This window comes from Dichomitus squalens, assembly GCF_000275845.1.
Source record: "Dichomitus squalens LYAD-421 SS1 unplaced genomic scaffold DICSQscaffold_70, whole genome shotgun sequence".
NCBI classification, from domain to species: domain Eukaryota; kingdom Fungi; phylum Basidiomycota; class Agaricomycetes; order Polyporales; family Polyporaceae; genus Dichomitus; species Dichomitus squalens.
Window position 1 is genome coordinate 100,688 of NW_006766952.1, and position 23,548 is coordinate 124,235.

At 55.5% G+C, this 23,548-nt stretch overlaps 9 protein-coding genes across 9 annotated transcripts; 5 read left to right on the forward strand and 4 right to left on the reverse strand.

Annotated features, from left to right (window-relative positions):
- Positions 1-878: 878 nt before the first annotated feature.
- On the forward strand, positions 879-2,808 carry DICSQDRAFT_71076 (glycoside hydrolase family 16 protein; the record flags this gene model as incomplete). Its single annotated transcript, XM_007370556.1, has 5 exons — positions 879-1,679; positions 1,738-2,367; positions 2,429-2,456; positions 2,509-2,659; positions 2,718-2,808. 5 exons carry the CDS (start codon positions 879-881, stop codon positions 2,806-2,808), a joined length of 1,701 nt encoding a protein of 566 aa, XP_007370618.1.
- Positions 2,809-6,083: 3,275 nt separating this feature from the next.
- DICSQDRAFT_71087 (uncharacterized protein) lies at positions 6,084-6,390 on the forward strand (the record flags this gene model as incomplete). Its single annotated transcript, XM_007370557.1, has 2 exons — positions 6,084-6,196; positions 6,252-6,390. Coding segments are annotated over 2 exons (252 nt in total), but the record flags the coding sequence as incomplete, so codon positions are not given.
- An 872-nt stretch (positions 6,391-7,262) lies between these two features.
- On the forward strand, positions 7,263-7,562 carry DICSQDRAFT_31592 (uncharacterized protein; the record flags this gene model as incomplete). The annotated part of the gene is made up of 1 exon (XM_007370558.1): positions 7,263-7,562. A coding segment is annotated over one exon (300 nt), but the record flags the coding sequence as incomplete, so codon positions are not given.
- An 819-nt stretch (positions 7,563-8,381) lies between these two features.
- On the forward strand, positions 8,382-10,394 carry DICSQDRAFT_157808 (uncharacterized protein; the record flags this gene model as incomplete). The annotated part of the gene is made up of 4 exons (XM_007370559.1): positions 8,382-8,890; positions 8,956-9,217; positions 9,274-10,272; positions 10,329-10,394. The coding sequence occupies exons 1-4, from the start codon at positions 8,391-8,393 to the stop codon at positions 10,392-10,394; spliced, it is 1,827 nt and encodes a 608-aa protein (XP_007370621.1). The 5' UTR covers positions 8,382-8,390.
- A 419-nt stretch (positions 10,395-10,813) lies between these two features.
- DICSQDRAFT_174712 (uncharacterized protein) lies at positions 10,814-11,872 on the reverse strand (the record flags this gene model as incomplete). Its single annotated transcript, XM_007370560.1, has 1 exon — positions 10,814-11,872. One exon carries the CDS (start codon positions 11,870-11,872, stop codon positions 10,814-10,816), a length of 1,059 nt encoding a protein of 352 aa, XP_007370622.1.
- A 1,877-nt stretch (positions 11,873-13,749) lies between these two features.
- Positions 13,750-15,508, reverse strand: DICSQDRAFT_112834 (FAD/NAD(P)-binding domain-containing protein). The gene is made up of 2 exons (XM_007370561.1): positions 14,757-15,508; positions 13,750-14,688 (listed from the first exon to the last, which is right to left on the reverse strand). The coding sequence occupies exons 1-2, from the start codon at positions 15,486-15,488 to the stop codon at positions 13,846-13,848; spliced, it is 1,575 nt and encodes a 524-aa protein (XP_007370623.1). The 5' UTR covers positions 15,489-15,508; the 3' UTR covers positions 13,750-13,845.
- A 709-nt stretch (positions 15,509-16,217) lies between these two features.
- DICSQDRAFT_71012 (NAD(P)-binding protein) lies at positions 16,218-17,408 on the forward strand (the record flags this gene model as incomplete). The annotated part of the gene is made up of 5 exons (XM_007370562.1): positions 16,218-16,432; positions 16,521-16,613; positions 16,677-16,947; positions 17,007-17,212; positions 17,291-17,408. 5 exons carry the CDS (start codon positions 16,218-16,220, stop codon positions 17,406-17,408), a joined length of 903 nt encoding a protein of 300 aa, XP_007370624.1.
- Positions 17,409-17,826: 418 nt separating this feature from the next.
- DICSQDRAFT_71068 (uncharacterized protein) lies at positions 17,827-19,576 on the reverse strand (the record flags this gene model as incomplete). Its single annotated transcript, XM_007370563.1, has 2 exons — positions 17,827-19,291; positions 19,485-19,576. The coding sequence occupies 2 exons, from the start codon at positions 19,574-19,576 to the stop codon at positions 17,827-17,829; spliced, it is 1,557 nt and encodes a 518-aa protein (XP_007370625.1).
- Positions 19,577-21,526: 1,950 nt separating this feature from the next.
- On the reverse strand, positions 21,527-23,378 carry DICSQDRAFT_183714 (uncharacterized protein). The gene is made up of 5 exons (XM_007370564.1): positions 23,310-23,378; positions 22,900-23,255; positions 22,472-22,846; positions 21,858-22,408; positions 21,527-21,799 (listed from the first exon to the last, which is right to left on the reverse strand). Exons 2-5 carry the CDS (start codon positions 23,018-23,020, stop codon positions 21,746-21,748), a joined length of 1,101 nt encoding a protein of 366 aa, XP_007370626.1. The 5' UTR covers positions 23,021-23,255; positions 23,310-23,378; the 3' UTR covers positions 21,527-21,745.
- Positions 23,379-23,548: the final 170 nt, after the last annotated feature.

Sequence of the window (23,548 nt, forward strand, 5' to 3'; positions counted from 1 at the left end):
CAATATTTGTCCTGTGTGCTCGATGACCCAGCAGAGGAAAACTTACTCGACCGACGTGGCCATTGGAGGTCTGTTTATCCCACTGGGCTGGGATGCCGATGGGTTTTATGACGTCAAGCGATACCGAACGTGGTAGTGCCACTGCTGCGTCCTGTCAAGTGCGCAGCTAGCGCCTGCTCAGAGTATGGCTGCTCGTCCCAGTGCTTTGAATAGCACTGGAAAGTCTCTGGAAAGTGCGGTCGAGCTATTAGCTTCCCAGTGTGGAGGTACCAGAAATGGGGTGTGATTATTACGGGATAAGAGATTCGCAGCGGCAGCACAGCCATCCCAAAACCCCCCGGATCCGGACAGTGTTGAACCACGCGGCAATCCTCCCCCGTCGTGAACGCCCAGATCCGGCTTCCTTCTCATCCTCCATCTTGTTCCACCACCCTCCGTTAAACTCACGCTTCCCCCTCCGTTTGACGTACCTTCCTCCACCGGCTTACGACTGTCCAGCTTTAGTGTAACAAATAAAGTTGTCAGAACTTACACGGGTGGCGCAGATTCCCACCACATTCTCAGACGTCAGTCCGCAGGCCGTCGCCTTCTTGCCACGAACCACCATGCCTCCACCTCCTAGACGAGTCCCTCCGCCGTCCAACCAATACTATGCCGTCCCTCAGAGCCCAACAGGGAGTCGAATGTACGTATCACAACCGCCACAGCCATCCTTCAACCCTCCGCGGGCATCTTCGAGCCAACTCAGCCAAAAGAACGACACAACACAAGGTGTTGCGACTGGATATATCGGAGGAGGGTATGGTCCATACTCGGTACGTTTACTAGCTTCTAAGACCACGCGGAGACCCTGACATGCAAGGTAGTACGACCCAACGATGACGAATGGGTCGCGTGCATACGCGCCCTCGCGGTTCAGTAACGCCCCCTCCGAAGCCTCTGTCGGCACTACGAACGAGAAGACAACAACCACAACAGCACCCATTGCGACTACAGCAACTGTACAACAATACCCGTACATGTGGGATACCAAGGACCCCGACTTGGACGATGCGCTCCACAACCCTGACCCCGTCCGAGACGCTGCCCTAGACCGCAGTTGTGCCCCCTTCTCCTCCCGAGGGTGGGTGAACGCTTCCGCTCTCTTCCTCATCTGCGGCGGTATCATTGTGCTCTTCGCTGCCTACCCCATCATCGACCACTACGTCCACCAATCACCGAAGATCGCGGGCTTCAACCTCGGGGGCGTGAACGGGTCTGGTCAAGTACCCCAACTCACGAACTTCCCAAACATGATTGACTCCGACACGCCTCAATCTGCGCGCACACGAACAGGGCTCGATGGCAAGTCGTATAGTCTCGTCTTCAGCGATGAGTTCAACCAGGATGGCCGCACGTTCTACCCCGGGGATGACCCATTCTGGGAGGCGGTCGACCTCCACTACTGGCCCACTGTCGATCTCGAGTGGTACGACCCATCAACAATCACGACGCAGAACGGAAAGCTGGTTATCACGATGACGGAGACACCAAATCACGAACTCGACTTCATGAGCGGCATGCTGCAATCGTGGAACAAGCTGTGCTTTACTACGGGGTATATCGAGGTCTCGGTCAGCATGCCAGGCAGCCCGCAGGCTCCTGGACTGTGGCCTGCTGCGTGGACTATGGGCAACCTTGTGCGTCTGTCTTAGTATTCTCCTCGTGATGAAGCTTATCTGACATTATCTCACGCAGGGACGGGCAGGTTATGGCGCTACAACTGAGGGAACGTGGCCATACAGTTACGACTCCTGCGACCTCGGTACGTTCCCCAACCAGACGGACAAGAGCGGGAACCCCGCTGTGGCTGCCACCGGAGGCAAGGGCGGGACCCCACTTAGCTTCATGCCTGGCCAAAAGCTATCCGCCTGCACGTGTCCCAACTCGGACCATCCGGGTCCCTCGGTCAATGTCGGCCGTGGCGTGCCGGAGATTGATATCTTTGAGACCCAAATCGACGTGAGCCGGTTCCAGGCTGAAGTCTCGCAGAGTTACCAGACCGCCCCGTACAATTACCAATACGAGTTTGTCAACACGTCCGACGTAACGCCCATATACGACACCTCGATCACGAAGTTTAACACGTACAAGGGTGGCGTGTACCAGCAGGCCATCTCTGCCGTCACGGATATCAACAATGCGAACTACAATGACCAGGGCTATGCGGTGTACGGGTACGAGTGGTGGTCGAATTCGAAGAATCGCGACGAGGGCTTCGTCACTTGGGTCGCGAACGGCCAGAAGACGTGGACAATGACGGCAGATACGATTGGACCAGACTCGACCACAGAGATCAGCGCGAGAATGATCCCGGAGGAGCCCATGGTAAGCATGCACCTGTTCTGAGCTCGTACGGGAATCGGGTTCTGACGTGCGCTGGGAACAGTATATTATCTTCAATCTGGGCATGTCACGTGAGTAGTCATGCAGCTGCTTGCAATGTTCGCAATTTACGCGTTCTTGCAGCCGGATTCCAGGCACAAGACTTTAAGCACCTCACGTTCCCTGTGAGTATGTACATCGACTACGTGCGCGTGTATCAGCGCAACGACGTGATCGGTGAGGACTCGTACTCGTGCGACCCCCAGTCACATCCAACGGCAGACTACATCAACAAGTAAGAGAAGGCATACATTTTCCTGCTGTCAACCGCCCATCTGACGAGTTCTTGCCAGCCATCTAAACGCATATTCGAACCCGAACCTTACAACCTGGGATCAAGCCGGTTATACATATCCTCGAAACTCGAAGTACGACGGATGTTGACGAGGCTACCATGTCTCGCACTGCATTCAAGCCTCCTGCACATTCTATGCGTTGCCCGTCACCTCTACCCTCTCCGCATAATCGCTCCATATCACATCTCGCATCTCACCTCACGAATCCTGCACGAACTCTCATGCACTCATGTATGTGTATACAAGTACTGGACGATTGGATCGTTAAGTAGTGTAGGACATCCCTCGCACGCATTTTGCTATCTGCGTTCCTAGTGCCTTCGCACACGACTTCGTCGACTTTGGCCTTCATACGCAGCCACTGTCGTTGTGTGCATGCACGTTACCCTTCTTGCCTAGGAACGGACACACTTTACCTTTGACCACATATGTCGGAATCTAGTTACTCTAGTGCATACCGGCTTCCCGTCAGACATCCGCCGAGGGCACCGAGCTCTATATTGATTTTCTGTATGCACATACCGTTATGAGCCTGGCCGGGCGCCTCTGCCGACGTGCTCGGCCCACTCACCGTTTCTTGTCCTCGACGAACAGAATAGATCACGATCACATTCTGGATATCTGTGCGGGTGCCCTCTGTTCACTGCACTCAACCACACTGTGTCTGGTCGTGTGGGAGGAGATTGGACACCGCTTGCGGTCGAGTCGCCGAATTGAGAGCATCACGTGGCGTCAGCTAGCGCGGGCGGCGGTAGCGTCTTCGCGCGTGAGGCCTGCTGAAGAGCTTCTGCATGCATCCTCCTTGTCCTCTCGCGCCTACCTTCTCTTCTCTCATCTCTGAGCTGCCTGGCTATCGAATATATATTCACTGCTGCCTTGCATGAGTCCCGGTATTTCTACGCAAGATCGCCACGCTGTGTCTACCCTCAACGTCGTAGCTTCTGGACACGGACTCCGCGGCACACCCGCTAATCGCAGGGACGCGTCTCGGCCTATGTCAGCAGAGTCCTTGTGCGTCCCTCCATAGGGTAATAACACTCCATATATGCTGATGCATGCTTCAAAACAACGTAGACCTTGGAAGTCCCAGCCCACGCGAGTCCCAGTACCCACGGCCAGCTCGTCGGTAGGTGGTCGTTTCTGCTTTACTCCCTCCCCCTACCCTCAACTGCATGCGGCATATCAAGAGTCTTCCACGTCGCCAAATTGCCAGCATTAGCCCGTACACGAACAGTGCATTGCGCGACACTCTCGGTGTGAACCACAAGAAAGGTCCTCTGCGGGCGAGAGCTGGCCTAGAGGTCACGCCCGGGAACAACACTGCAACGAAGACGATCTTGGGTGCCCCCGGGTTTGAAGGTCGTAACAATGAGGACCATGCTATGTATCGCTCGTCGCCTCATCCTCACAAGAGGCAGAAGACTTCACATCCAAGCCCATCGTACCAGAAGTCGTCTGCCTACTTCAAGGATGGAGGTAAGTGTCTGGTGACGAGATCTTGGAACACAATTCTCACACGACCACTGCGGCTGTCCTGCCTGTAGCACAGGGCACGTCGAAGAGTAAAGGCAAGGGCAAGGGTAAAGAGCCGCATGGTCAGTCTGCCTCGGACGCGGAGACAATCAGCGATGAGGACACTGGGCAGTCCTATCCTCGCAATGAGGAAAATAATAAAGGACGTCGATTGTCGCAGTCACCCGACCCCTTGGACGTGATTGACCAGCCGTCGTCGGAAGTACAGGAAGTCCATGACTTTGACAAACCCGTTCCTATGCCTAGTCGAAGGCCGAATAGCACGCGTTTGCCACCTGACGGATCGTCGACCGTTCGTTTAAAGGAGAAGATGCGGAATGACCCTCAGATAGTCACAATCATCGACGATGGCGATGACGGCGTTAGCGATGACGTCCAGTCCGCGTCCGGATTCGACGTCTCCGACCGGGAATCTGAGGCGCAGGGTCCGGTGGTCGCGTTGAAGTCCGAGGAACGCCGAGCCACAACGCCAAGCGGTCGTTCCAAGATACCTGTCGGTCTCGTTCAAGGCAACATCAAGATGTTCGAGACAAGCGGTCCGTTACATCACCGGAAGGAGCCGCCATCCAAAAGCAAAGCGGATGAGCCGGTGCGCACCATCGACTTCAACGAAATGAAGCCAAAGTCCCAGTCAAGGAAGAGTCAGATGAAGGGGAAGAATCAGAAGGTTACTCTGAGTTATGCCGCTATAACATCACTCTCTGATACGAGTTGTTACTACAGCCGGCATCGAAGCCAGGGCCTTCCGACCAGCCGTCGCATGTCGGACACCCTCTCGATGATATAGCTACCTCGTCTTCTGGTTTCCGTAAGAACAACAAGCGCTCCTCCTCCGTTGCTCTTCCCCTCCAGGCATGGTCGTTCGGTTGTCATCTTGACCAGAGCGAGGATGGTCCGGTCGCCTGGCTTACTACCGAGTTCGTTTCGAATAAGAGCAATTATGTTCTGAAGGTCTTGCCTGCACAGGCCACACAAACACCCCTAGCGGTGTTCAGACTTTCTCAAGATTTTAGTGCTGTCAGTGTACGTAGTTGTGCTTGCCCATCTTCTTGTGCACGAAGGCGCTCAACGCATGGGTCGTGTCTAGTTCACTGACCCCGCTTCTGAGTGGGAGCCGGACACCATGGCCGTGATTAAGTTGAAAACGACTCGGAGCGTACGGCCAAAGAGCCAGGATGATGTCAGCTTTCAACCTGGTATGTTCGCTAGTACAGAGTCATTTCGTACCTTATTGATTGCCTGGATAGGTGTGGATCGGCCCTTGGGCTGGGTGTCGTTCAAGTTCCTGCTTCGGCACGCGAACTGGCAAAACGGCCAGGCGTACAAGGAGCTTGTTGGGCTGCTCAAGGCTCAAATACATCAGAATCACGAGGTCCTTCGGTGAGCCACTTGATACCACGCTACATTTCTTGAACACGACTGATAGGATCAACATAGAGGTGTTGCTTCAGACAATTGTTGGGATTACGTAGCACAAGCAAGCGAAATGATGGCGACGCGGGATGCTAATCGTACCTCCACTTCTGCTCCCATCTCGCGACGGTCCCCTCTGTCCACAGGTCCAGCTATCGACGATTCAACTACAATGCCTCCATCCACACGCTCTTCTGTCTCTGCACCACCGCCTCGGTAAGAGGACTTTAGTGGCATAATTCAAATTCCCGGATCGCTGACCGTGTTCAAGGACATACGGTACTGAACGGCGAGCGACTCGACAGTCCGCGCGGAGCTCACGTCGATCGCCGTCTCCTGATCTTGACCCTGACGAATTGTGTGTTTACTTGCCGGTGTTTCTTGCTTCTGATCGTACTGACTGCGTCTTGTTTCAGACTTTTGGTGTACCCTCAGACCGGAACAGGTGCTGTCAATATCACGCGAGCTGACCTGAAGCGGCTGGACGACGGGCAATACTTGAACGATACTATAATCGAGTTCGGACTCAAGTGTGTTCATATATGCGACCAGTGACGCATGTTGCCTGACCCATGTACACAACAGACTATGGATGGAAAATCTCCGCCAGAAACTGCCGGAGCTAGCTGACCAGGTGCACGTCTTCAACTCCTTCTTTTATAAGAAGCTTAGCAGCAAGAAAGAGTGCGTCTTCATCTCTCTTGGCGGAGTCCCGTCATACTGATGACTCTTCAGAGTTGCAGATGCGTACCCCAGCGTCCGGAAGTGGTCATCCAAGGTGGACATATTCAGCAAGAAGTACATAATCGTGCCCATCAACGAAAAGTACACTTCACTCCTCAAATCACCTCACCTGCGTGCTCACGCTATCCGGCTTCGTTTCAGCTTCCATTGGTATCTCGCCATCATCGAGAACCCTGCGAACATGCTCCATCCGCCGCCGCCTGAAGCCCTACTAAGAGAAGCTCCACAGACACGCAAGCGTAAACGCGAGTCTGCCGTGACCGAGATTGACGAGCTCGTTTCTGAAGATAAAGACCCTCCTATGCTGGCTGACAGTGACAAGGAGGCAACAGCAGAATCATCCAAGCGGTCCTCTGAGCAGCCCGAGCCGCGACCATCAGACGTGCTCCATGATGTCATGGTGGTCGATGGTGAGAGCGAGGAGGGCCAGGTGGAGAGCATATTGAAGATGACGCAGCTATCCGTCGACGACAATCGGGCCCGTTCACAGACCCGCGATCACAGCGTCGATCTTGAGAACGGAGAGCTTCAGTATCCTGGTTCGGAGGAGCCCATGGATGTGGACGTAGTACCCAATTCAGAGGCAGATGAGGGGAAGACGTTTCCCCAAACCAGAGCGCACGCGGAACCCATCGTTGTCGAGGAGGACGCGGACATGGTTTCGAAGGACGGAATTTCCGAGTCCGTGGAAAGTGATGCAAAACCCGAAACGAAGCACAAGCAATCCGCGCCTCTCGAGGAGAACGTTGCTGAGGAATTAGGATCGTCCGTTGACGACTCGTCTAAGTATCAAGAGTAAGCGCTTATCCCGTCATATCTCGGCTTGCGCGCTGATATTGACCCTGCAGTGCTTACATTTACACCTTCGATTCGCTTGGCTCTAAGCATCCTGCCGCGGCCAACAGGCTCGCGAAGTATCTCCGGTTTGAAGCCGTAGACAAGAAGGGCCTCCAGCTGGAAGAAACCCGCTTAGCGGTGGTCAAGCACGCGAAGGTAGACCTTTTTCCGTTCCTCCACCAGGCCACTATACCTTGTGCTGACGTCTTCCTTGTGCAGTCTCCTTTACAGACCAATTTCTGTGATTGCGGGTTGTTCGTACTAGCATTTGTTGAAGTTTTCATGGATGATCCTGTTCGCGCCGGTGAACTCATACGCGTATGTAACGTGAGTATCCTCCATGACAATTATGTTCTGACATCGCTTCTTGGATTGCAGGAGAGCAAGGCGGACTGGTACGTAGGCCGCAAGGAAGACTTCCGGAAGCCATTCAGGGACCGGACGGTTCAACTCTCAGAGCTATGGAAAGCAGAGCGGGCGGTGAAGGAAGAGGCGAAGACTGAGGTGACGAAGGGGGACAACACGGATAATGGGGAGAAGGAGAACACCACAGAGAAAGCCGAGAAGGCGAAGGACAAGGAGTCCGAAGCGATCCCTATTGAGGATTCCGACGATGATATCGTCATCAGCGAAGTTAGACCTGCACCCAAGGCCACTCGAGGCGGGAAAAAGGCTACCAGCGGGAAGGCGGCTACGAGTGGCAGGGCGGAGAGATTGCGCGGTTGAATTCTCGGCGTGCGTTCTGCTAAGTGGCTATTCTAGTATAATTGCTCTACTGTTAGATTACGATACGGTTGTTTCCATTGTCCTTCATCTCGCGTTCGTACATGGTACATGGCGTCTGGTGCTTATCATCGTAGTTGCATTGCTGTATTTCTATCAGTCTGATATCCCCGCATGTTACCGTCGTCACTACGCAGCCATATTTTTATTAAACACGCACTGTTTCCTACACAAGTACTTACATAGCATTCTTGAGTCAATCGACGTTGTTTGTGAGAGTAAATGCATCAGTGCTCAAACGGATGTTGGTCGCTGAGCATCATCCCGGTAAACTCGGGGCGGGCACGTGGGCGGTAAGAACATGTCGCGCTCGCGGGTGTGGTTGCGACAAACTAGCTAGTTGCTTTGCCTCCGACGCCCATGTCTCTCCTCAATCTCTCGCCAGAGCTCGTTGTTCATATACTCTCTTATCTCCACTACACCGACCTTCATGCTTGTAAGCGAGTCAACGTTGCCCTCAACCGGCTCATCCAGGGCAGCGTGCTCCTGCAGTACTCGATGCAGCTTCAGCTCTCGGGTTACGAGGACAATCCCAGCTCAACCATGGTCATCTTGGATAAGCTGAAGCTCTTGAAGCAGCAAGAGTCTGCGTGGTCGCGTCTTGACTTTCAGACGCAAACGTCTGTGCGCATACCGTTCAACCCGTCGAGCATCTATGATCTTACGGATGGTGTTCTCCTCCTGGGCGAGTCCGTCTCCGGCATTCAGTCTGGTGCGGACAAGATTCGGTGGACACGACTCTCTGATCTAGTTGCTGTGGACGCACGTCGTGAACATTGGGAAAAGATCGACGTCGGAGCCCACATCATCGATGTAGGGCTCGCCGTTCAGGAGCATGACCTCATCGTGGTCGCCACCGAGTGCGTAGATATGAGTCTTATCATAGACCATGTGGAGACCAGCATACTGAGAGTGTTTTATGTAGTCGAGAAACGGATGATCACCAGACTGTCTTCGAGCTACGCTTGATACAGCTATCTACCGGTCTCAGTCACCCACTCGCCTCCTCACCACTGCTGACCCTAGCAACAATACCTTCGCCTCCTGAACAAGTGGCCGGTCAATGCAGTGTATGCATTGAGATTATCGGTGATCTGCTATGCTTCATGTTTCACTATCCATCTGGATCCACGACCCCTCCTGCTATGTTCGAAGTATACAATTGGAAGACTGGGCAATGCTTGCAGGTACGCACTTCCGCCTCTTTCCCATGCCGTATATGCGTTGCCAACGACCGCCAAAGCTACGTGGGATCGATTGTCCGAGCTATTCCACGTTCACGTTCCTGGCCCCCGATATCATAGCGCTACCAAATTGCACAGACAACGCTATCGAACTATGTCGCATAGGCGCTCGACCCGGGAAAGACGGCAAACCGCTGGAGCTCCAGACTTCCTGCATTCTCCAGCTTCCCCGGCTTGGGACGGGGCACTCGATCGCTCAGGTCACTTGTCGGTCAGAACCGAAGATGACGAATGCGACACGGAACGCGCGACCGTTTCGCTCCAAAGAGCCATTCCATCTAAATCCCAAGAACGCGATAGTCATCTTCAACGTCATGACGCATGACAGCCATGGCTTCCACGAGTGCCTCACGCTGATTGTACACACGGCTTCCCTTCTCTCCGCTCTCTCCGCCAAGAAACCTCCCACAATCTCAATATCTGTAGACGGAATCCCTATCGCCGGGTTGAGCGATTTGCCGTCGGACGACCCAACTCCTCGCATCCCCTGGGCGCAATGGGGCCCCCGCTCCTGTCGGTGGCTGGAAACGTCGTTCGGCGCGAGCCGTTGGATAACGACAACGTGTGGGCAACGTTACGTTACGGTGGAAGAAGACCCCATCGAGGATGACTCAACGCGCTCAACGATCGTCGTGTACGACTTCAACCCACACACCGTCCGCCGTCTCGCGGCCGCGCACCGCAAGAAACGGCGGCGGCTTCGCGGGTACTGGGACGTCTCACTGCCCGAGGGCGAGCTCGCGGTGGGCAGCGTGGAGGGTGTGGCAACGTTTGCACGCCTCGAGGACGCGGTGCTCATCCCGTTCACGGACCCGAAGACGAGGGTCATTGGGCAGATTCAGTGCGAGCCGACGGAGCTCATGGCGGGGTACGCGACGGAGTATAGAATATTCGACGAAACTGTGCGGACGAGCTTGCCTTTTGCGCAGCTGAGTTCGTTTGAGACGTTCGCTTATGGCGCCGTATTGTTGGACAGGAATATGATCATTGGAGTGAAGGTGAGCGCTACTTGTATGGCTGAGGTATCTGATGTTGACGAGTAATCGAGACGCAGCTGAATGACTCCGACGACATCAAAGAATTGGTAATCCATTCCATTGGGTCGGGTCGCGCAGGATAGGCCTCCTGCAGTGTACGACAACGAAAACGCATCCTCGTATCATTATCTTACTACTTAAAATGTTTGCCGTCACCAGTTAACCGTCATGTATTCAAGGGTCGGTTTTCCCTATATCGTTCTGTGGACCGAAGTGGTGTGCCATATTGACAGCGGCAGCGATCTGATAATATGTGTGTCATTGTGAGCTTGATCTACCGTATAAGTTAGACGATACTACTGATATGCGAAGCTATGCGTAAGAAGGCGCAGTACAATCTAGATCCATGTAGTCCGAGTCCAGAGGAGTTGAACGAATACTGCTACATGAGGACAGATGAGTGACTAGTGGATCCAAAATCCTATATCACAGCGTAGACAACTATCGAAAGCGAATCAATCACAGAACTATATTCGAGATGGACGTCATCATCTCGTGGTCCTCATTTATCGCGTACTGGGTTATTATACACCCTACGGAGCTCGAGCTCGACGTTGTGTGCCTTGCAGGCAGCCACAGCCACAGCCCACCCTTGGGGCTCTTGCGGGCCTGTATTGACAATGATCTTCCTCCGCCGCGGCGGTGGCGGGTTCTCCTCCTCAGGATCGACGCGTGTCTTGAAGAAACCGAGCGTCAGCGCGGAGACGATGTTCCACGCGGACAGGGAGCTGAACTGTCCGTGCGACGTGCTGTAGTGGACGGGTGGCACCTCGATGGTGACAAGCGTGACGTTCGGCGGCGTAGTGAGGTTCTTCAGGAAGTAAGGCGTGTCGATGTGCAGGTGAGACAGGTTTGGGAAGAGCGTCATGAGGTAATACGAGAAGCAGTCGTCGTAGTGCCGCTTCCCGGGTGGAGGCGACGGACGGTGGTTATGGCATATGCACCGAGGAAACTCGCGCACGCGCAAGTACGTCACCCCTTCTACAGAAAACTTCGGGAGGATGTAGCGATTGCTGTGCGTGTACGTCCAGCGGAGGGACATGCGGCGCGTGTCCGGGTATTGTGACAGGAAGTGGAACAGCGGCTGGTAGGGGAGCGTGTACTGATCGTTCGACGGCAGCTCTTTGACGAGCACGTGTAAGGACTTGCAGGCCGGGATGTAGCGAGCGATCCGCACGTAGTCCGTTCGGTACTGGAAGCCGGAGCCGGGGCATATCCAGTCCGCGAGGACGATGTGCAGCTCGGAACGAACGAAGAACCCTGTGGCGTCCGGGTGGACGCGCTCGTTGTCGCCTTCGTAATCCGGGTCGAGGCCCCAGCGACGCTTGACGAGACACCTGTAGGCTTTGAAATCCTCCGGGGTGCGTATCGCGACGATTCGCAGTGCGGCGTTCTGCATAGCACCGTTGAATGAGTGGGAGACCATGGAGATTGAGTTGTAGAAGTCCCAACGGAGGGCCCAGTCACCATTGACGATGGTCAACCAGGCTTCGCGGACGACGTCGAAGATGATTTCAGCAGGCAACATCTGAGTGCGAAGGGAAGAAAGGTGCGGCGGCATCTTGGCCTCTCCTAGGTGGCGAAGACATTAGGAATGGAGGCGACTCGGCCGTGCGAACCTGATCCAGGGTCGGGTTGAAGCACAAACATGGACTCACAGTCGAATATGATCTCTTCGCAACTACCGGGATGTGCTTGTCTTGGAGGGAATTACAACGGATACTGAAACAATCGCTCGCGGTAACAATCGAGCCCTCTGCGCGACCCAGGGGCAGAGGACCTGGTGGTAGGAAGACAAGTATCTGCCGTCCACAATCCAAGTATACTTGACGTCCCGGGACTTGCCGAGCCTGTGGTCAGAATCTGGGACATATATAAACTGTAATTGTGTTCATACGCATGCCCAGATGAGAAGACGCGAGGCAGCCCCGCCTCCGACACGGTCAATGTCTGTAGCGCTGTTCGGATGTGCAACTGACGTACATATTGACTGCAAAGCTCACGCGAGCCCATTCCCAGGTAGTCTGATAACCATCTCGGGCCGGACATGGACAGAAGCCTCGAACTCGGAGATTGTGCTGTTCAAGCGTCCGCGTAGTCGCAACACTGTGACAGCTGTATGTGCTTCCTTGCTTAGCCGCCTAGTACGCCCAGCCTTCTTTGCCAGTACCCTTCCACCAGACAACGCACGTCCTCCTTCCCCAGTGAGATGGACACCCACAACATTGCGTTCTCCGTACTGATCGGTCACGAATACACAGCACAGTGGCAGAGCAAAACGAAACACAGACAGCTTGGGAAGCGCTCATCACGGCAGGAACCTGCATGTACACAGGTTGAGCTGGCACGGTCGACACAGCTTGAAAGAGAACGTCTGCGAGCACTGCAACCACCTGGCGATGCCGATCGTCTCCCACAGTAGTGAAGCATGTGTTCCTCGGCACAGACCACTTCTCCTCGCTTTGGGGAAGATTGGCAGGGCCCGTTCCTGGTGTCGACCGAATGCTGACGACAAGGTTCATCCAAGTTTAGGCAAAAACTGGGCATAGGCATCCATTGCGACCATTCTCTGACATGCGATTGCTATAGTCAGATAGGAGGACAGGAGGCAGGGAGAGGTTTGGATAGCCTGAGCGAGGCTCTGAGAAGAAGAAAGATGGTGCGTGCCATCGATTCGCAGTTGCGCATTCGACCAGATATTCACAGAAATGAATCAGGACGGACTTACGTTAGTTATCCAGATCTCCTGTCCACACACAGCGTCTTCGAATTGTGGGTCCTAGCCATGCGTGGTCCATTCCACGTTGTGATGACTAAGGTTTGGTGAAGTCCGGCCTTCATCAGATGCTCGCAACCTGGGCGGGTTCGCCGATAATGATTGTTCTTGCGGATCGTCTGCGAATTCTCCGTGGCAAGCTATATCCGGGCCCTTGCTGGGGAGGAAGTTTGAGCGAGGCCTGTGAGAGCCATCTTTTGATCGGTCAAACTATGAGACGACAGTATAGCTTCCTCACCGCTGATATTGATTGCAGCGCCACCGCAGCTAGGCCAATACGCTACCCATTGAAGACCGGGAAATACCTGAAAGCAAGAGCGGACGCCGCGAGTGGCACAACGTACGATATGTCCTACTATGTGGTCCAATGTTGGTTATTGTAAACGCGGAAGATCGTGAGCGCCGAATCTGGCGCCCAGCGGCCGTCGGGCCCCTATCAGTGCTGAGTATCTCTCTCTACAGACAGCCATCTCAGATCCCAGTGCTGAATCTGGTGTTGACATATCGCGTACTACTTAGCTTCAGAATGGCGTTCCGGTACGCGGCGATGAAACAATCCGAGGAGGTTGGGGTCGAAACTGCAGGATGAAGGTGACGGCCATGGCCAGCACTTTCCTCATAACGCTACAGCCCACTGGCACTACACACGCTCAGGAAGGGTGGGCAACACGATTGTGAGGCGGTGATCACCTATGCTAACGCTCGTACAGAGATTACAATGGCGCATAGAGATATAGATATACAGTGGCTGGAATGCACTACGCGGCCTCCTTCGCAAGCTTGGCCGCCTCCTGACCAGCCTTCCTTCCGAACACCGCGCCGCCAGTCAACCCACTTCCACCCGGGTAGTTGCTGTAGAACAGTCCGCCCACCAGCTCGCCAGTGCAGAAAAGCCCTCGAATAGGCTTTCCCGTAGCGCCGGAAATGACCCCGGCGGTCTCTGGGTCAATCGCCAGACCACCGAAAGTGAAGGTAATCCCGCAAGTCACCTTGACAGCGAGGAAGGGGCCATTCTCGAGTGGGAGCGCCCAGTTCGACTTGGGGAGGTCAAGCTTGAGGCTGCTTGACTGTGTCGAAACGCCGTCCTTCACCGCGGGGTCCCACCGTGCGTCTGCCTTCTCCGCCTTGAACGCGCGGGTAGCATCGTTGTACCGTGTGATCGAATGGACGAATGCGTCCTTGTCCTCCAGTCCCTTCTCGAGGAGCTTCGCGGCGAGCTCCTCGATGGTGTCGGCCCAGATCTTCTCGACGACATCATCCGCATACTCCTCCTTGCGCAGCCAAGGAACGACGGTGCTATCGTACACCTGGAACGCGTAACCGCCCGGCTGGGCCATGATCTCGCGACCGAACTTGGCGTACGTATAGTTGCGGAAGTCTTCGCCCTCGTCAACGAAGCGCACGCCGCGAGCATTAAGCATCAGCCCAAGCGGGTAGCCGGACTTCGTGAACTGGTTACTGAGCACCCGGTCCCCGCGGTCATCAGGAGCATTCGCATCCCAGCAAGTCGAATGGCAACCCTTGAAATCGCCCGTCAACCGCGCGCCAACGCGTTGGGCGAGCAATAGCCCGTCTCCTGTGTTGTACGGAGTACCGCGGACCTATGTCACACAAAGTATGTGAGATGCGGGTCCATCGAAGCGAAGAGCTAGATAAGATGCCGGGTTACCTTCGCCCGTTCCCAGTCCGGTCCCAGGTATTGCGACCGCAAGGCACGGCTTGACTCGAAACCTCCACATGCGAGAACGACCGCGGGCGAGCGCAGGGTCTTCGCTTTGCCACCTCGGGAAACGACGAGACCAACGATGGATCCTCCCTCTACTGCGATCTCGGTCGCGGGAGTGTCGAACCACGTCTCTATCCCGGCAGCCTCGAGCGCAGCCCCGTGGGCGGCAATGAGGCCCTTCCCGCCGTCATGATCGACGCCGAGTGCCAGACCTCCCCAGAAGACCTGCCGTCCGTTGACGAGATAAGCCTGCCGGTGGAATGAGAAGATAAACGGGACGCCGACGCGCTCCCGGAGCCACCCCACTGCATCGCGCGAGCCATCTACGACGGCTTTCACGACCTGCGGGTCTGGTCGGCCCTCTCCGAGGCGCATGATATCGCGCGTGAAGTCATCGGCGGTGTACGGATCCATGTCGATGTTCTTCGCCGCGTCAGGTGATACGTTCGTCACGATAGGAAGGAGGTCCTGCAGACCGCCGTGCACCGTGCGATGGGCACCGGCGGTGAAGTAACCGTTACCCCCGACCCATTCCGGGGGGCATTTGTCGACGATGAGGACGCGCTTGCAGCCGGCGTCGTGAGCAGCGAGGGCTGCACAACTGCCTGCATGGCCCGAGCCGACGACAATGCAATCGAAATCGAAGTCGGAGGTGGTAGTGGCGTTGGCGGACATCTCGGGCGGATGGGAACTGGGAGGACGCGGTTGGCAGTTATGTTGACCCTGAGTGCGACCTGCTGAGAGTGTAAATAAAGGAAATAGATACAGAGTTCAGTACCAGGAGTCATGGGGGCATCTACTGACTCCCCTGGGACGTACGTCTCGGCCGAGTGTGGGGGTCATCGGTGCTTCGGGGACATCATTCTCTCCCGCTTGATAGGATCGACATCAGGCGTTGAAGGTTTGAATCGCCAGTCTATGAGTCAGGCTCGAATTGGCAGCGACATGGTTCGGGTTCCTTCTGCCACATCGAGAAGCAGACATAGATATATGCACCCAGAGTGTTGGATTCCTTTGGTGGGAGCTTTGGCGATGGCGATGGTCGAGGCCAAGAAGCAAATGATCGCTCAGCGCTCCACGACGGACGGCGGGGCAGACAGGTTGCTTTCTCCCTTCACGCAGCGACACACACGCTACGCCAACTGCGACTTCGTCTGCTGGATATGGCCCGTCGGCTTCTCCCTATCAGCCGTTCAGACAGACCTCGTGCCAATGTTGCTGGGCCGATTGCTCTGGCATGACCTCGTCGCCGTGCAGGTCCGTCCAAGCGTACGGTCCGGAGGTCCGCTGTCATCCCAAGGCTTTCAACGTGCTCTGCAGCGGCGTTTTGTACATATCCCCCGCTCGGTCCCAGCCTTCTCTACGTTGCCATCTATCCCCTCAGACAGAGCAGGGCACGCCAAGATGTCGGAATCTCTTCGCTTCGACACAATATTCAACCTTCAAGGACGCGTCGCTTTGGTCACCGGAGGCGGCACGGGCATCGGCTTCCAGATCTCTTCGGGGCTAGCGGCCAACGGCGCAAAGGTGTATATCACAGGGCGGAGGAAAGATACCCTCGATAATGCTGTCAAGGAGTTCGGGGAGAAGCATCAGGATGCAACTGGATCTATAACTGCGTGAGTCTCGCAGTGTCCATCCTCCCCAGAGCGCTGGTGTTCGAAAGGCGCGGTATAAGCTCATCCACATGGCTGAACACGTTGCCAGATTGACGGTGGATGTGACAGATCGCACAAGCATCGCAGCTGCGCGCGACCTCATTGCGTCTAAAGAGGGAAGGCTTCACATTTTGGTGAACAAGTACGGAGTCTGTGCTTATCTGAGAGGTCGCCGTCTGACGAATGCGCATCGCCGCGATGATAGTGCTGGTCAGACCGGTCCTGTATCGCCATGGTTCGAGAACCCGAATGCACCGCAACGTCAGAACGCAGAGACCATCGGGCGGTCTCTCTTCGAAGGCGAATCGTTCGAGAGTTGGTCGAATGTATACAACGTCAACACTTTCTCTATATTTTTCGTTACTACGGCGTTCCTTGGTCTCCTCGCCAAAGGCTCCGAGGATGTTGCAGGCTATACATCGTCAGTTATCAACATTACGAGCGTGAGCGGTATAGTCAAGCTTGCCCAGAACCACGTAAGTGATACGTTGCTGCGTCCGCTTGGTGGCACAGACAATGACTCCTAGTCGTTCAGTTCGCGTACAACAGCGCGAAGGCGGCGGCTTCCCACCTGACTAAGATGATGGCCACCGAATTTGCAGTCAAGAACATCCCCGTTCGCGTCTGCGCGGTTGCTCCCGGAGTTTGGGAATCCGAGATGACCGTAGCCAAGATCACCCCCGACCTAGTAGACCACGTCGGCAAGGGGTTGCAGCCAGTTCCCGCTAAGAGACCAGGCCTGTACGTTTTCCCTTTCGCATGCATTAAGACTGACATTGGTCGGCTTCGAGCTCTGCTCATGATGTTACGCGTATACAGTGCCGGGGAGATAGCCGGGACGGTGATATACCTCGTCTCCCCTGCAGGATGCTACACCAACGGCCAAGAGATCGCGGTCGATGGCGGTTACCTGATGGTCAACCCCTCCACATCGTGAAGTCTACAATGGATTGACGATAGAGAGACACAGTAAGTGCTACAGTGGACGTGCGGTACACATACAAGCAAGTTCTCTGATGCGGGTCGAGAAGTAGGGTAGGCATAGGATAAATTAGCGAGCTGTAGGAATGTGGCAGCGCAATCGGCTACGCTTGGGCCATCTGTTCAGGTGAATGTACCAGTATACGACCAGTGTTCAATACCAGAGTGTACGAATGCGGGCCGTAGCGAGGGTATGAGAGTGGAGGACAACATTAGGGTAGAGTAAGGTGAGCCAATGCAAAAGTATCTGTTTGGAAGGTCCGGTGTCGTGTCACGTCATGTCATCATGTAATCGTATTGCAGGCTCATCGCAGGCCTGCCACAGCGTAAATCATTGTCAGCGCAAACCGCACAGTAGCAAGGAAACGGGAACCTCAGCGGAAGCGCGCTTTCTTCGACGCCCGAGCATACCTCATGTCCACTTCTCGTCCCCCCTCCCACACCTTCAGCAGGATGCCCACCGCCGCGATCCACTGCAGCGACCGCCAGTCGACGTGTTTGCAGTCGCGGATGTACAGCGCGGAAATCGCGGGCACGGCCCCAGGCGGGATGCTCTGGAGATACACTCCGCTTAGGCGGTTGATAACGTCCAGAATTGCTTCCGCTGTCAGCTTCTCGCTCCGGACCAACGCCAGTGCGCGCAGCCTCCTGCCCGCGTGCCGGAGCGCGTGGCAGAGGAACGGATGCGTGACCTGCGGGCCCTCGAGGGTGAGCGTCAGATGCGGCTTCCCGGGGAATGCTAAGGTGGCGAGCAGCGACGCGAGGAACCGTTCGTCCAGCCACGCATGCGCGAGGTGCAGGCTGCTCAGTGCCGGGAGGCGGGGAAATGACTTCAGGACGTTACGGAGATGTGGGAACACCTCAGGGTGCTGAGAGTGGCGCGGTGCGGCTGGGGACACAAGGTAGAGCGAGCGGAGGACAGGGAGCGACAGGTGCGGGAGGGTATACGTCAGCGCAGGCGGAACGTCGGCCCCGTCGATGTACAAGGCGAGCTTCTTGAGTCGGGGCAGGATAACGGAGCGCGAGAACGACGCGGAGAGGGCGTAGCGCGAGGCCGAGTCGCCCTTCCATGGAAACGCTAAACGCAGCTCCTCCAGCCCTGCTGACACTTGTAGCATGTAGAGCACCTCGGACGCAGCTTGGGCGCCTCGAGTAAACCCGTGGTGTGTGTAGTCCAGAAATGTCAGGTTCTGGAATACTGACGGAGACCATGCCAGACGGATGCCCTGTATGGTTACGCGGCGCAAACGAGGCGCGAATCCGTTGAATAGCGCGAACTCCTTCGTGTCGTCATTCTCGGGGTAAACGAGGGTCAGCTCGCGAAGGGCAGGGGCTTCAATTGTAGGAGAGTGGCCGCAGCACGCAGATAAAGCGGCGTTCCATAGGAATGGCGCGTATCCGTTGAACCGAACTTCTAGGGAGCGCCAGCGGTGTATGTAGGGGATGGCAACGTGCATACACAGTTGGACGTGATTGTAATAGCCAAGGTGGGACATCGCGCTCTGGGGGCAGAGCTGGATGTCGAGAGTGCATGCCTTGGCGCGGTGTATCCTATAGTTCCACATCAGTAGACTGCCTGCATCCAGGGTAATGCGTCGCCATAGGGTAGGCGTGTGGAGTGCGGCATATCTCCAAGCCCTGCAAACGTGAGAGACTGTGACGGGAAACATCACATCCTCTTCAGCGCCCAGAACGAATATGTGCGCGAGAACCTCCGGTGGGAGTTGTGTGATTCGGTGCGGAAGACGGATAGGATGGCGCGCTACATGATGTCGGGAGCGCGCTTTCGTGTTCGTATTCGCGGGAGTCGTGATGGTCGTCGCAGCTTGAGCATGGGTCCTTCGGTCACGTTCGCGGTCGTGCTTTGGCGGCTCTGTTCGCCAATGCGGTCAAAGGAGGAAGGGGCGCGAGTGGAGCGGACGGGACTGACTGAATTGCGGTTCTTTTCTCCTGTGGACGATACAATGATGGTCAATCGCGCGATCGAAGGAGGACTCCCCGCGGGATCGGCGGAGCCGGCGCGAATACTCACTCTGTGGCATAGAACGACTTGACTGCATCGAGAATCGATCGAGGGAAGGCCGCGGGCTCCTGTTGGCGAGCGCGCTTGAAAGAAAAGGGCATGCTCCCTCGGGCAGGATGATCAGGGAAAGAGAACGAGAACGCGCCGCGCGGGGGCGGGAATCCGCATCATGTATTTATGTGCGCGCGCAGAGAACCGGCGGGAGATGAAGACAGACAGACGAAGACGGGAGGCAGTGTGACGGGGATACTGAGGCTGGGAAGGCCCGGACAGCGAACGAAAAAAAGGAGAGGGCCTATTGTAGGCAGTTCCCGCCGAGGACAAAGGAGGACGGGAGCTGGGCGAGGCAGGCGACCGGCACAGGAACCGTAGAATGGAGAAGCGCGTCAGTGGGAATGCTCGACCACATCGAAGAATGCCTGAAGCGTCGTCCTGGGCTCAGCTGCCCGCCAACGTCTCCGTACAACAGACCAAGCGCTGCCCTCTTACAACGGCGCACATCGATATCTCCGATGCGCGCGCGCTGGGACTCGGCCTCTGACTGCGTCGTAATGTCAGCGAACTTCCTGGTCAAAACATACCAATCTCGAACCTCCTTAGGGTTAGGGCTCGGGCAGATGAAGCGCTCGCTTGGCGGTGGTGGGTCACTGGGTGCAATCCGGCAGCCCCGACACCGGATAAGGCGGAGTAGTACTCACATGCAATAGTTCTCCGTTCTAACGGTAACCGAAGCTCGGAACGGCGAAACGTTCCAGCCCCTTGCAGTGCGAACCAACTCATTTCAGCTGAAGCTCCGAGCTCTGCCAATGTTCGCGTGCGTCATATATGTAGGACACGCGGATCCTCAACCAAAGCCAACATTGAATATGGAAGGTTCCAACGGAATGCTGAGGCCCTCCAGAATGTACCTGTCACGACGTGGGTTTGTGAGATGACCTGATGATGTACAAGGAATGTATTGACATACTGAAGGTAATTTGTTGGCATGTGGATCAAGCGTCCTGCAAAAGAGCCTCGTTCACCACAGTGTCCCGCCTGGAGCACAGCGGTATCAATGTCAACACTCAATCTTCCAAATTCGTGTTGCACTAACCGCAGTAGACATGAAGGGAGGAGCTGGTGGTCTTTGGGGGTCTTCTCAATGGCAAACGGCCGATCAAAGAGCGCTGTCCTCACATGCGTTGCATACATCTAGGTGTAGGTTCTGAGGGCCGGCTGTGCCAACTGCCTGGAGGCGCATGGGTTCGCGCACCTCCGCAGGCGGATTTCGGTAGGTCATTAGGTCGTCCTTGGGTCGTCCAGCTCGGGATGATCGTGAAGGGCAGTGCTGGAACTGGATGGCCTGCGGGAAGGTGAAAGAAGGGTGATATGCCGATATCAAGAGGTAAGATGCACGAGGCAAGGTCGTGCACAGACAATAAAGGCTCCCGCGTTGCCTCGATCCCTCGAAGTTCCATAAGTCCCAGTCCTCCTGTCGTAGCGAATATGGGCTCTAAACAGACCTGATCACAAAGACGCACATAGAGAAGCCAAGCAAGACCCACCATGCAGTACATGTCTACGTAAGTAGACACCAAAGAGGCACCATGCGTGTCCGGGAGAAGATCGGCATACGCAGAAGAATCGAGGGTTGGTGGTCGCGTACGTACATATCACTGCGAGGAAGGAGATGTCGCTGCGGCGAGCACCAGACTTGAGAGTTTTGGCTCAGCAGTATCTTCTGTGATGGTAGAAATTGTTGCAAGGAAGCCCCAAGGCCCATGCTTGATGCGTCTTCCATTGCTGTGTCCGAACAAGACCGCACATATCGTGAACTCATCCTGTATCTTAGTTGCTTACACTGGTCTTTGCCATCGAACGCATTCCTGGCCCCATCAGGCTGAATCTGTGCGACCATCTTGGATTCGCTAGCATGTCGCCACTCGCTGCGGTGTCAATCAGTGACCGGGAGCACAGGGGTGTCAACAAGCTACTCACCCCTAATGACCTGCACCGTGCACCACAACAAGGAGCATGCGACTGCCGTCAGTACCAGGAAGAGTGCACATTTTATTGTTACTCAGAAAACGCATGTACATGGGATATCTCACTTAACAGGACCCAGGGCCAAGGAACGCCGCACGTCCTGAAGGAAATTTGGTCTCATGGGTGAGAATGCTCGGATAAGGACATAGACCTTAGTGCGGATTCATGGAATCCAGTACTTACACAACCGGCCGAGCACTGCAATACAACTTGCAACGTAAAGAGAGTAGTCACAATCACATCACCTAGATGATCTTTGCCAAGACACCAACGAATCTTGCAGGTTCCTCCCAGTGAATCTACAGATCAGGTCAACAATCTCGGCGTTAGGAGCATCGGTCTCAATACGTGACTCACAAAATGGTTACCGCCTTCGAGCTTGTGAAACTCCACAGGGCGGCGAGCCTCCGGCGCCGCTTCTTTGTACTCACAATTGAGGTTCGCCACTGCCCATGCGACCTCCCCTAAGGTCATGTCGCACCAAACGACATGGACCCGTACCGCGGGCAAGATCTTCTTCTTTGCGCCAGTCCCATCGTCGTGCCGGCAGTCATACAACGCCCGCCTGACGTTTTCTCGGAAGACCTCGCGTAGCAGCGGCGACCAGATGACGTGCTGAGCACGCTCCATGATGGGGACGTGCATGACGCTTCGTAGCTCGGATGTAGTCATCTTGAACGTCGTTGGCTGCAGCTTCGGGTCGACGGCCCCGGGACCCTCATGTAGCGCCACTCGAGGCGCGTAAGACGGCGTCTCCGGGATTGTGTCGGGGAGTGTGAACGGGGGATAGAAGGACGACGCTTGAGTACCAAAGAAGATAGCTTGTTCCTCGAGAGGAAGTGACCTGTCAGGTCTGATACTCTTGAGCGCAGGGGGAGCCGGGGTCCCGGCAGCCGTGCTACTTGGATCTGCCGTAGCAGCGTGAGTTCAGCCTCCATGCCTAGTAGCACCCATGGCTGGTAAGCTCTTACCGTAGAGGATGAGGCTGCGCAGATACTCGTCAAACAGCTTCCTCGTATCTTCTGCGAGTCTATCGGCGTGGGCGAACATGCACAGCGAGTGTCCGTTGCCCCCAGACCATGCCAAGACCGAAAGCCCCCCAATGAGCACTCCGTGGCTACTCTCACTGATGGGGGGAATCTTTTCCGTGATAATGAACCAGCGGATGAACGCGGCTAGCTCAGACCCTCGCGCCTGCAACTCCGCCTTACGCGCTTCCAAACTGCCTTCCAGACGATCGAGTTCTTCGTCTGAGTACGGGGTAGAACCAGGGTAACCGTGGACGTTGAGTAAGACCAAACGGATATTACTCTGAGTAGCGAACGGGATGATGGGCCTGAATCCAGCTGTAGTGATTGAGTAACCCAGCCAGCTGTGGCCATGAAGGAATAGATCGCACCGCTATGGAAACAGGTGCCGTGTATCATGAACAGTGTAATGTAGTCGGTGGAACCATTCGGAACGCCACTGTCTTCAAAGTAGAGGACAGATCCTCGAGTATCAACAGGTGCGGTAGGCATCGTGAACGGGTGTATGCGGTGTGGGGGAGGCACTCCGGTAGTTCGGCGTCATATAACTGCGCATCCCAAGCGGGTGCGCTTCTGGAAGACCGTGTATACCATGATGATAAAGCTGCTCAGGCCTTCACCACAGAAGGGGTCCAATGAGGACTCTCGGCAAGATGCCGACGACGAAGCAAGGAGCGTGCGATAGGTGTCACCTGGATTGGAGAAGTCAAATCCGGCGGCACTAGACCTTGAGCTCTTGAGCCGAGTTTTCTCATCAAGGCGACACCTATGTATGACGTACCGCGGTGATCCCAACACGGCCAAATCCCAGCTCAGATACAATGCAGCTTATGACGAAGACTTGTTATGCGAAAGGGCAGGGGCTGCTAGAGAAGCGATGGAATGGATCGACGTGACGACTCCGTGCAAACAAGGCGGCTCCGGAGGCCATTGCCGATAATATTCCCACGATCTCTTACTGCGATATCTCGCACGCAGACTGGCCCTCACTAATTTAAATGGTGTTTGGTTGCCATGCAA

Excerpts from the sequence above, each read along its gene's own strand:
- DICSQDRAFT_183714 (XM_007370564.1), bottom strand. The coding sequence starts at position 23,020 with ATGCCTACCGCACCTGTTGATACTCGAGGATCTGTCCTCTACTTTGAA. Across the intron at positions 22,847-22,899 it reads CGGCACCTGTTTCCATAGCG|CTGGATTCAGGCCCATCATC; the intron begins GTGCGATCTATT and ends CAATCACTACAG. Across the intron at positions 21,800-21,857 it reads TCGAAGGCGGTAACCATTTT|ATTCACTGGGAGGAACCTGC; the intron begins GTGAGTCACGTA and ends CCTGATCTGTAG.
- DICSQDRAFT_112834 (XM_007370561.1), bottom strand. The coding sequence starts at position 15,488 with ATGTCCGCCAACGCCACTACCACCTCCGACTTCGATTTCGATTGCATT. Across the intron at positions 14,689-14,756 it reads CGGACTGGGAACGGGCGAAG|GTCCGCGGTACTCCGTACAA; the intron begins GTAACCCGGCAT and ends TGTGTGACATAG.